We start from the raw sequence: 11,771 nt of genomic DNA on the forward strand, positions 1-11,771 counted from the left end.
GGCAAGTTCCATTTTTAATTAAAAAAAATATATATTTTTCTTCCCTGATATTAGAGAGAGAGGAAGGGAGAGGGAGAGAGAACACTGATTGGCCGCCTCCTGCATGCCCCTCACTGGGGATCGGACCCACAACCTGGGCATGCGCCCTGACCGGGAATCGAACTGGCGACCTCTTGGTGCAGGGTCGACGCTCAACCCCTGAGCCACACCGGCTGGGCCCATTTTTAATTTTTGAGGACCCTCCATACCACTTTCTACAGTGGCTGCTGCCGTCTGCACCCCCTCCAGCAGAACACGAGGGCTCCCCCGCCCCACGTCCTCGCCAGCACTGTCGTCTGTGGACTGAGGGGCGCCATTCTGGCTGGTGTGAGGTGATCTCTCCCTGTGGTTCGAATACGCATCTGTGTGAAAACTAGTGACGGGAGCTTCTTCTCGTGTGTCTGGCTACTTCACGCTAATATCAGTCGACGTCTGCGTGGCTGTGTGTCCCTGTCTGAACGCCCATCGATGGGCTGCGGAGACTGGTCTGGAAACCTCTGGGGGATGGAATTTCCACTCTTCCTCCACAAAGTTGAGCCCCATTCCCCTGGAGGGCTACGTAGCAGGCAGTCCGGTGCCTTACCCGTACTTCTGTGAAAAGCCATCTATATAACTTTCATACGACGTTGTTGACTTCCTTCACAGCGGCAAACTCATCTGCAATGAGAAAGACCTCTTGTTTCCATGAGACTCTTTTAGGACCGTGGATGCATTGATTACCCACCGAAATTCTGGGGGTCACCTCTAATGTTAGGTCTTCCAAGCGATCCGGCGGGGGTTAGCACCTGAGCATAAAAAAGGTGCCGCTTCATGACATTTCACTTCGAAAATCGTCCCTACATGGGAGCGGATCGCTGTGAAGCCCGATACTCCGGGGTGGACGTCGGGTAGTCGTGATCCGTTTTGACTGATAAGTTGGGGCTCTGTGCTTTGTTGTAGAAGAGCCACTTGGCAAAGGTAAAAAGGGTGTGGTCCGGACGCAGCCCCCTGTCCAGAGACGAGGACACCGTCGTCTGCTGGAGGTGGGCGCTCCCTTTTACCAAGACGGCCGGCTGCAAGTCAAGGTCTACTGGAAAAAGACCGAAGGTACGCCAGCATCCCCCTGGCTCTGCATGGCCTGGGGACATCAGAGATCTCGCGAGGGGCTCGGGGGGCGGGGCACAGCCCGGCATCAGGGAAGCCCGCAGCTCACGGAAACACTGACTTTTTGTTTAATCCTCCCCCGAAGATATTTTTGTATTTATCTTCAGACAGAGTGGAAGGGGAGGAGACAGAGAGAAAAAGAGAGACACAGAGACATCGATGTGAGCGAGACACATCGACTGGTTGCCTCCCACACGACCCCGACCAGGGCTGGGGATGAGCCGCTGCTGAGGTGCCCGCCCTTGGCTGGAATCGAACCTGCGGCCCTTTGTCCTGCGGGTTGACGCTCTGACCGCTGAGCCAAACCGGCCAGGGCAGGAAACACGGACTTTTTAATGCGGTTCTCAGTTCTCAGCGGGTGCCTGCCCCCAGGGGCCACATCCCGTTCCCAGGGCAACAAGAGCCCCGTCTTGTGTCCACAGCACTGAGAATGTCATGGCTTTGCACTGCGTTTTTATTTTTATTTTAAAAAAGACACATAACACAAGTGATTTTGAAACTGGAAAAAAAAAGTCACTTATCTGCAAACATCATTTCATGGAAACAGCATTTTAGTGGGGTTCCTTCCAGGGGCCCCTGTGCCTCTATTTGTTACTCAGTGTGCGTGTGCATGTGCATACATATGCGTGTGCATGCATACGTGTGTGCAAGAGTGTGTGCACGCATGTGTACACGCATGTGTGCGGGAGTGTAAATCACACGTTTTCGGGTAACATTCATGGGCATTCTGCATTATCATGCATGTCCCTAACATGGCCCGTCTGTGCCTTGGTGGGTATACCATACTACTGCCTCATTATTCTGTACAGAGACGCATGTAGCTCACTTCAGAACGGGCGTCATCCTTGTCCTTAGAGCAGATGCTTTTTGTTGGCCCAAATATTTATCTTCCGGATAAATTCCTTTCGTGTGCTTCCTCTGCTGAGTCAGGGTATTTACTTCGCATCCTTGAAATAGCACCTTTAGGATGATTTGACACACATTTCAGTCTTTCTCTCCCGTGCATTTTTAAATCAGAAGCAAAATATTTCAAGAGTCCACTTTTATTTTTTTCATATGTTTTTATTGAATTTTTTTTTTTTTTTTTTTTTAGAGGGAAGAAGGGAGAGAGAGAGAGAAACATCGAGTGAGAGAGAAACAGGGATCGGCCGCCTCCTGCACGCCCCCCACTGGGGATCGAGCCTGAAACCCAGACGTGTGCCCTGACCGGGAATCGAACCGGGACCTCTTGGTAAATGGGATGACGCTCAGTCCACTGAGCCACATGGGCCAGGCTGAAAAATCCACTTTTAAAAATCCTGATTCCTCTAAAGTGCTAATTTACTCGGGGTGGCAGCCCCGTGCCAAAGGAATATTGATATTGGGGCTGTTTCTTCCAGAATTCTCTCCCGGGCTGCTGCCGTCTGCTCCACCCCTAAAACAACACGACCGTGAACATTCACGTCTCGTCACGCGAACGTTAACTAAATTTACATTTCATTTCAATACCGTTGATGAAATTCAAAGTTACATATTCCTGTAGTCACATGACTAAGTTTCATAACAGTTTTATAACCCATGGAAAATTCACGTGAGCTGTAGCGTCGATGGGTTTCAAGGGAGAATTTTATGAACGGTGACATGCACAGTCGTAGGACGTCGTGCTGTGTTGCATTCGTCTGTTGCACACGGGAACACTGCGGGCAGCTCCGTGTGCATGCGTGTGTACGTGTGTGTACGCGGACACGCTGCCCAGCAGCCCTGGAGCTGAGCCACGGCCGTGTGGCGGGAACACGGATCTGAGCGGGCGTCGTGCCCTCATTGACTCCGCGAATGCTGGGGATTTCCACGCATCACGTGCCACTTCGGCAGTGTACTAAGAACAAGTCGGATCTAGCGTCGCGTGGTGTCCCCAATAACCCTCTTCTTAGGGTGATATCCATCCCATCTCCCTTTTCATCTTCCACTGGGAAGCCAAATTAACACCCGAACCCCGCGGAGCTCAGGATGGGGAACCGTTGGCCCAAAGCCCCAGCCTCCACGCACACGGAGGCAGGGAGCACGTGTCCACGCTAGGGCACCTTTCTCGTCCTCCCAGAAGCCTGTGGGCAGCAACCGGGGACCTGAGCCAAGTCCCCAGGCTCGATGACACACACAGTTGCAATTCTCACAGCTGTAGGACAGCAAATGCCTGTGTCAGCGAGTCCCAGCCCTGCGGGGACAGGGACGCGTTCTCTCTGTGGCCACGCCAGCCCCGGCTCACCCGTGTTTCACCGTGCACATCGGCCGTGGCCCGGGCGCCCTGCTCCAGCGCAGACCCAGAAAGGCAGCTGTTCTTGGGTGGTCCCTCCAGCCCGGAGGCTGCCTCAGCAGCTCGCTCCATCAAAGGGCCGGCGCTCACTCTCGGCTTGTGTATGGTACACATTTCTGTTTTCACAAAACAGTCCTTGATGCCCGCGTGGGGAAGTCAGAGCCTCCCTCGCGTGCTCGGCTTTTCCCTGAGCCCCGGTGCTGCCCGATCGCTGCCCGTGTTCTCTGAGGGGGGTCTTCTTCTCTCGTTCCAAAGAGCCCAGAGCCAGTGCCCACCAGACGCAGCCACTCATGCAGACTTCCCCTCCGAAACCCCACCAAACGCTCGGCGTGATCCCCGGCAGTGGGACGCGTCCCGGCCTGGACGTGCGGGGCCCAGGGCTCCTCTTGCACCCTCGGGGCACCGCTGGCCACTGCTCCGTCTTCTTTGCGCCTGATCGCCCAGGACAGGGCAGGGCCCCCACTGTGCGGTGCACAGAGGACCCTCTTCTTGCCTGTGAGACAGGGAAGTCACCCTTCAGCCGGGACCAGGGGCAATGCCAGGACACAGGCAGGGGAGGGAGGCTGTACCCAGGAGGCCTTGTCCGAGGGCCAGGCTCCGTGCTGCAGGAACATGCTTTGTTCTGGCGGGGGACGGTTCCTCAGGTCATGGCAGAGCCCCTCCCTGGAGATTCTGAGTGTCTTCCGGAGCGACGGTCACGCCAGGGTTGCTGGGCGTGTAGGCGCTCACCACACAGACACCGTGGCCAGGTTCTTCGCCAGACACGGCTCGCGTCGTTTCGTTGTGGCTTCACGAACGAACGTTTCTGTCCAGCTCTCCTATCTCAGGCGCTTCCTTGGCTCGTGTGTGACATTTTAGATGCTGGTCCTGGTCAGGGGACCCAGTGAGGAAGGACTCCGCAAGCCCCGCAGGCTCCTTCCGAGCGCGCTCGCCCATCGGGCTGGCCCGCAGGGGGCGGCATTGTCCTTGCTGTTGGCTGCGTCTGAGACGGGACGGTGCCGCCGTGCGTGTTCTGTCGTTACAGATCGTGGCGTGACTCATTACCACGTGCGCTGGGTTCCCGAAGTCTGTGCCCGCAACGACAGCGCCAGGCCGGGGGCCGCGGCCAGCACCACCCAGGTGAGTCCGCGGTCACACCGCTCGATTCGGGACAGTTGTCAGCCTCCTTCGATGTGTGTGTAGGACTGCACCGGAGGATGTGTCCGCGGTGTGTCCCGGGGACACATCGTCCCCACAAATTCGCTACTGAGCAAACGCCCCGGCGAAGACTGGACCCAGAAGGGTCCCTGTGATTTCTCCTCCTTTCATCCGTGCACGACGCGGCCTCGGGGTGGCTCCGCGTCCATCGCCCGGGGCAGGTCCTGAGCGCAGACAGGAGACACCGCGCTCCAGGCTCAGGACCGCCCAGGCCGTGGGGATGCCCGGGGCGCGTTTTCCTCTTTGGTGCACAAACCAAGGCTTGGAGTCAGCCTCTGCATGTTCACTTGGCAGCGAAATGTCATTCCAATCCTCCCCCAGGGGAGTTCCCCCGACCCTGTGACTGAGCGTCTCACTCGGCCGTGTCCACAAGTGCCACCAAGTCATCCAGGAATAACAGAGGTTCCCTGTCCGTGCACCCCGCCCCCGCGCTGGGGCTCTTAACGTGCAGAGGCCAGTCCGTCCACAGGGACTGTCATGTGTCCTGCTCAGTACATTGTTCTAACCACGCGCGGTGGGCGTGGGCCTCGGAGACCACTCAGCACGCCACAGCCACGTTTAGGGGGCGCTCGGCTACGCCCGGCATGGCGACAGCCACTGATCGGCGACACAGTGGGACCCGTGGTGCAGCCCCACACGCCAAGTATTTTGATGCATTGCATCTAACTGGAACATTTGTCTTCCGAGTGTTTTCTGGAGCGACAAGGGCAGTCTCGAGAGCCCTGTGTGGGCACGCACGTGAAGACTGTCGGCGGAAACACGGCCTGGCTTTGCAGAAACACACGCTGGGCTTTCTGGTCACCCGATTGGGCCTGTGTTGCCGGACCTGGTGCTTGGCATCGATCCTCAACCTCTTGCTAACGGGTGTGACCCTCAGGAAAGCAAGCAAGAAACAGACCTTTGAGAAGGAGAAGGGTGTCCGTGGGGGGAAGGAGGAACGTCTCTCATACTTTCCACAGTCCAGAGACATTTAGAAAAGTAAAAGGAGGCGGCGCACGTGGAGAACACGCGGAGAAACCAGTAAACAGAACCGGGGTCTGCTAAACGCTTTCTGAGCAGAAGCTCCTGGCTGTCCACAGTCTGTGGGTCTCTCGGGTTCCCACACGTTCCCTGCAGAGCGCAGACTGGTCCCCAGAACAACGGTGCAGACTCCCAGGCGGCAGCAGCCGGGGATGGCTTCCCGGAGCCCCTCGGCGTGTCCCGCGCTGGCTCTGAGTGGCCCTGGCACCGCGACACGCCGGGCCGACCCTGCCCTGGGCACACGGCCGTGGCTTCTGCCCGGCGTCCCCGCGTGCGCCTTTTAATGGAAGTTCTGGTCTCACGCTTTTCCTACCCCCGCGGCTCCTGCCGGCCACCCCGCCCTTCACCCCAAGGGCAGCAGACCCAGGCCCCCACCCCCGTCCTGGCACGGGCACGGGGCGGGCGTGGCACACACGGTGGTTGCAGCCCCAACGCCCTGGTCCCTGTGCCCGGGCTGCGCTCCGGAGCCCCGCATCCCCAGCCGTGTCGCCCGTCTCTCCTCTTCCCATGTCACCGGCTGTGAACCAAGCCTGGGTCTCGGAGGAGCCCCCGGAGCGTTTTCCTATTGGGACTGAGTAGGATTGGGTTGCGCTTTGCACAGCTGCCCACACTGGTCCTGTGTCCTGCTGGGTCTAAGGGACGTGGCCGCCCAGGGAGGGCTCCGTGGGACTCAGCAGCCCCGCCCGGTCTCCCGTGCCCCTCACAAACGCCACCTGGCCCCCACTCCACGTGTCGGGGATGCTTTCTCTGATCCCTAATGAGATTCCCGGCCCCTCTCTCCCTCTCTCTGCCGCGCTCTAGGAAAATCACATCATTCTGCAGGACCTGGCGTTTTCCTGCAAGTATAAGGTGACTGTGCAGCCCCTGGGGCCCCAGGGCCACGGGAAGGCCGACTCGGTTCTCTTCGCGACCCCGCCCTGCTCCGCGCTGCCGGGGAAGAGCCGAGCGCTGGGCCACTGCCCCGGAGACGCAGGTGCGTGGGGTCGGAGCGCCCGGTGCGCCGCGAGGTCGCGCCCTGCAGGCATTTCCCAGGTTCTCACAGCGCCCTGTCCACGGAAATGCCCCCCGTCTACGCCGCGGGGTGGCGGGCCGGTGTGGAGGTGCTGTGCACAGCCGGTGTCTGCAGGGTCTGTCACTGTGACACCCCGCACAGCACCCTGGCACCGTGGTCGCGGGGAGCCAGACGTTGAGACACTGATGTGTGCGGCCTGTGTCCGCTCACGTCCTGTGTGGCGTACCTGTGCGCCCCTTCTTTGGCCACACCTTCCCCCCACCCCTTGTGCCAACAAAGCCCCTTTCCTGAAGGGGGAAGCCCAGGTCTCTCCGGTGCAGGCCCCATGGCCCTTCGGTCACAGCGTCCCTGTGTCCCTCCCCGGGGCAGGCACCTGTGTTCTCCAAGCAGGGCCAGGTCCTGCCAGACTTCAGAATTCGTCCTGTCTTCCCTCTGCCAAGCCGGATCTTAAAAACAGCCCCTGAGGGTTAGACGCACTTGGCACAGAGTGGCCACGACTCGGGGGGCCCGGCTCCCACAGGGTCCCATCCGCCCCACGCTGATGGTCCGCGACCACGCTTCCAGACGCCGCCGCCTGCCTGCCCCGCCGTCGGTCAGTCCACCTTGCTCGGCCTCTGTCCCTAACCCGGCTGCTGTCTTCCACCACACAGGCCACCTTCCCCCCAGCGTGCTGGCCAAGCCGGAGAACCTGTCCGCGTCCTTTGCCACGCAGGACGGGAACATCACGGGCCACTTCTCCTGGAGGATGACCAAGGCCAGACTCCAGCAGCCCCTGACGGGCTTCCAGGTGACGTGGGCGGAGGTGACGACGGAGAGCAGGCAGAACAGCCTGCCCAACAGCATCATCTCGCAGTCGCAGATCTTGCCCGCGGTAGGTGCCCCTGGCCGCCCTGCCCGCACGCGGCGCCCTGCCCAGGCCGCGCCACGCTTCGGTCTTAGTCCCACCCTCGCTTCGCCCGGACGCTTCCATCCCTAAGGAAACAGGCGTCCCCGCATCGGTGACAGTGGAAAAACTACCCTTCCCGTGAATTCTGGGGGCCAGACCCGGCTCCTCAGCCCACCTTCTCCGTCTACATTGTATCCAAGTCGTGTAACTGTTTCTCCCGCCTCTGCTCACCCCACGCGCCCCAGCCCAAGTGCCACGAGTGCCACACCCAGGTGGGCGTGTCCCCTGGGGAGCCGACAGCTACAAGCCGCTTTGGTCTCTCTTCCTTCACCCCTTCATCTGGCTGCGGCCCGGATGACCCCCTGTCTACCCGCACTTGGTTCCTGGGCTTGAAAAACACACTGTGTGGGGGCTTTGAGCCTCTTTAAAAATGCCCTAGAGCACCCAAGTCCTGCTTCAGAAAGAGCAGAAAAACTTAAATCCCCGCCCTGGCCGGTTTGGCTCAGCGGTTGGAGCGTCGGCCTGCGGTCCGGAGAGACCCGGGTTCGGTTCCCGCTAAGGGCATGTACCTCGGTTGCAGTTTGTCCCCGGCCCTGGTTGGTCGTGCGGGTGGCAGCCACTCGATGTGTCCCTTTCACGTCGATGTTTCTCTCCACCCCCCCGCCCACTCTATCTGAACAGAAAATGGAAGAATGTCCTTGGGTGAGGATAAAACAAAACAAAACAAAACACAAAACAAAAACTTAAAGCCCGGAAGGAAAACTCCCAGGGAATTAGAACGCGGTGATTGCGGAAAGGTGTGAGGTTGCTTGAGGAGCACGTGTTGGAGCACGTGTTGGCACACGTGTTCACAGCAGCACCGCCCTCTGCTCTGGGCACCCACGGGGAGGGTGTGTCCGAAGGGAAACGGGGCTCGTTCCCGGAAATGGGATGAGGAGGAATTCCCATCACACGATGAGCCGAGGAACACTGCAGCCCGTGGGCGTCGTCCCTCCGGGGACACATCGGTGACCCCAGGTGAGCCCTGCGGACTGGCCCTGCACACGCCCACTCTGCCAGGGTTCGCTGCCAGGACCTGGGCTGGGTGTGGGGAGACGTTCAGCACAGACCTCCAGGATCCGGGGCACAGCCTCCAAATGACCCCAGGGTGCCGGAAACCACTGAGCATGTTATACGGGGAGGTAACAGTCACCAAGCATGTCACACAGGGGGTAATGGTCCCCAAACATGTCATACGGGAGGTAACAGTCCCCAAACACATCATACGGAGAGGTGACGGTCACGGAACATATCATACAGGGAGGTGACGGTCCCCGAACATGTCATACGGAGGAGAGGTTACGGTTCCTGGACATATCATACGGGGAGGTTACAGTCCCCAAACACATCATATGGGGAGGTGACAGTCACGGAACATATCATACAGGGAGGTGACGGTCCCCGAACATGTCATACGGAGGAGAGGTTACGGTTCCTGGACATATCATACGGGGAGGTTACAGTCCCCAAACACATCATATGGGGAGGTGACAGTCATGGAACATATCATACAGGGAGGTGACGGTCCCCAAACATGTCATACGGAGGAGAGGTTACGGTTCCTGGACATATCATACGGGGAGGTTACAGTCCCCAAACACATCATGTGGGGAGGTAACGGTCCCCGAACATGTCATACGGGGAGGTGACGGTCCCCAAACACGTCATACGGGAGGTAACAGTCCCCGAGCCCACCGGCACTGTGCTGTCCTTTCCAGAAGCCGTTGACAGCATGTCCCTTTGTGTCCCTCCCAGGATCACTCTGTCCTCACGGTGCCCAACCTGAGGCCGTCCACCCTGTACCGCCTGGAGGTCCAAGTGCTGACCACCGGGGGCGAGGGGCCGGCCACCATCAGGACCTTCCAGACCCCCGAGCTCCCGCCCCCCACACACAGTAAGGACCCCGCTGTGTCTTCTCCACACTGACAACAGCCTTGGTGAAAAGTACAATCAGTCATTCCAGGCTCCTGTGACCTCGGGAATCCTCTTTGTCTAAGAACCTTCCTCCCCTTGTATCTGCTGAAATAAAGTCCTTCCATTTATTTTCATTTAATGCATCTTTTTTTTATTTTTATCTTTGTCTTTGGACCTCTACATACATATGGAAAAAAATCTATAATCATATTGGATTTTCGTTCAAAATTAAGATATTCAAATAGGACGACGTAAGAAATAATAGTTCGCTAAGAAGCGTATTTTCTTATTACGTACATGTTTCTGCAAGATAGTGCGTGAGTTTTCTACAAAACGTGGCCCTAGTTGAGCTTGCTAAACCAAGTCAAGTTTTCTTAGACCGTGTTACCCAGCCCTGGCCGGTTTGGCTCAGCGGTTAGAGCATCAGGCTGAGGACAAAGAGTTGTGGGTTTGATTCCGGTCAAGGGCACGTACCTGGGTTGCAGTGTGATCCCCAGCCCTGGTTGGGGTCGTGGAGGGGGGCAGCCAGTCGATGTGTCCCTCTCACATTGGTGTCTCTCTCTGTCCCTCCCTCCCTCCCAGTCTATAAAACAACCACCAATAAAATAAAATGCTCCCTCTCCCTTCATCTCTCTCTCAAAGCAATAAAGGAAAGAGCATCCATTCCAAGCAAGGAGCATCTTGTTGATTTTAAATCATACATCTTTTATCTTGATCCAGCGTAAACTAAAAAAGCCACATCTAAAGATGTCTGTGTTGATCAAAATTAAGACGTAATCCGAGTTTAACCTCCGATGTTTGAAAAATGACAGCTCACATTTGCCCCAAGGACTTTATGTTTGGAATTGGAAGGAAAATGAAATCGAACCCCGTGGGAGAGTTCGCCGATCCGTTGCCTTTGTAACAGTGGCGTGAACACTTCCCCACGATTCCTCCATCAACATAGTTTCCTAAAAGTATTTACTCATTTAAAAACTTTTTATTGATTTTTTTTTTTTTTGAGAGAGAGAGAAGGTAAGGAGGGAGGGAAAGAGAGAGATTGATTGCTTGTTCCACTCATGCATTCATGGGTCCATTCTTGTATGTGCCCAGACCAGGGATCAAACCCACAACCTTGGCATATTGGGCTGACGCTCTAACCAACGGAGCTACCTGGCCAGGGCCAAGTATTTAACTTTTCTAAAAAATTTTTTCCTTTATTGGTTTTAGAGAGAGAGGAAGGGAGAGGGAGAGAGAGATGGAAACATGGATGAGAGAGAACATGGACGGGCCGCCTCCTGCACGCCCCCCACTGGGCATCGGGCCCACAACCTGGGCATGTGCCCTGACCGGGAATCGAACCGGTGACCTCTTGGTGCCTGGATCGATGCTCAGCCTCTGAGCCACACTGGCCCGACCAAGTATTTAATTTCTAAACTCTCTGAGGACAGAAAGAATTTGGGTCGCTTGTGTGACTGTGAGATGTCATTGCAAGGCCGGCGGCGTTTCTGTGGTCCAGCAAGCAGAGGAGGGAGGAGGGGACCCGGGCAGGGAGAGACCAGGGAGAGCAGGAGCTAACCTCGAGGTGCTTTCGGGGTCACACGGGCACGTCTGAAGCGAAGGGCCTGACACGTGTCTGTCTCCTCTCAGGACCCCACCTGAAGCACCGCCACCCGCATCTGCACGGCTCTCCTCCGGAAAGATACTGAACCGCTCGAGAGGTGTCTGAGGACAGCGGCGGACTCGCCCCGGGACGCTGGAAACACGGTATTCCCCCAGGACCCCTCCCCGGTCACGTCCCTGCATCGCCTCCCCTCCGAAAGCACGGGCCCCGCGTCGAGGACCTCAGTCCCGATCCCCCGCGCGCGCGGAGGACAGAGACGGGCCCCGAGCCTCGGTCTGCGGGCACAGGGCACCACGCGCCTCCCCCGAGGTGCCCAGAGCGGAGGGCCCTCGGACTCGGGGCAGCCGGTTCTCACGAGAAACCCGCAGGACCGCCACGCACGCCACACAGTCGCCATCCGGGTCACCCCCGGAACTTTCCAAACGAAGTCCCCGACTTCACGTGCAAAGCCAACTGCGTTTCTACGGTTTGTGGGCCCCGTTGGCTCCCATGTCCCCTAAGATGATGTGGATTCCCCGTGACTTCCAAACGGACGTTCGGACCTGGGATAGACCAAATTGACACCCGTCTAAAACGCGCCCACTGTCTGTACCGGGAGCTTCGTTGTGCGGAGCCAGGTGTGCCCGGA

General features: G+C 57.8%; 1 protein-coding gene across 1 annotated transcript in view; it reads left to right on the forward strand.

Moving 5' to 3' along the window:
• ANOS1 (anosmin 1) overlaps positions 1–11,566 on the forward strand; it is a 163,637-nt gene extending 152,071 nt beyond the window's left edge. The window contains exons 9-14 of the mRNA XM_036271760.1: positions 979–1,125; positions 4,497–4,591; positions 6,491–6,662; positions 7,352–7,572; positions 9,382–9,520; positions 11,170–11,566. Of these exons, the coding sequence (XP_036127653.1) occupies positions 979–1,125; positions 4,497–4,591; positions 6,491–6,662; positions 7,352–7,572; positions 9,382–9,520; positions 11,170–11,228 (833 nt within the window). The 3' untranslated portion in view covers positions 11,229–11,566. The remainder of the gene's footprint in view (positions 1–978; positions 1,126–4,496; positions 4,592–6,490; positions 6,663–7,351; positions 7,573–9,381; positions 9,521–11,169) is intronic.
• The last annotated feature ends 205 nt before the right edge of the window (positions 11,567–11,771 follow it).

This window comes from Molossus molossus, unplaced genomic scaffold (genome assembly GCF_014108415.1).
Source record: "Molossus molossus isolate mMolMol1 unplaced genomic scaffold, mMolMol1.p scaffold_m16_p_2, whole genome shotgun sequence".
Taxonomy (NCBI): domain Eukaryota; kingdom Metazoa; phylum Chordata; class Mammalia; order Chiroptera; family Molossidae; genus Molossus; species Molossus molossus.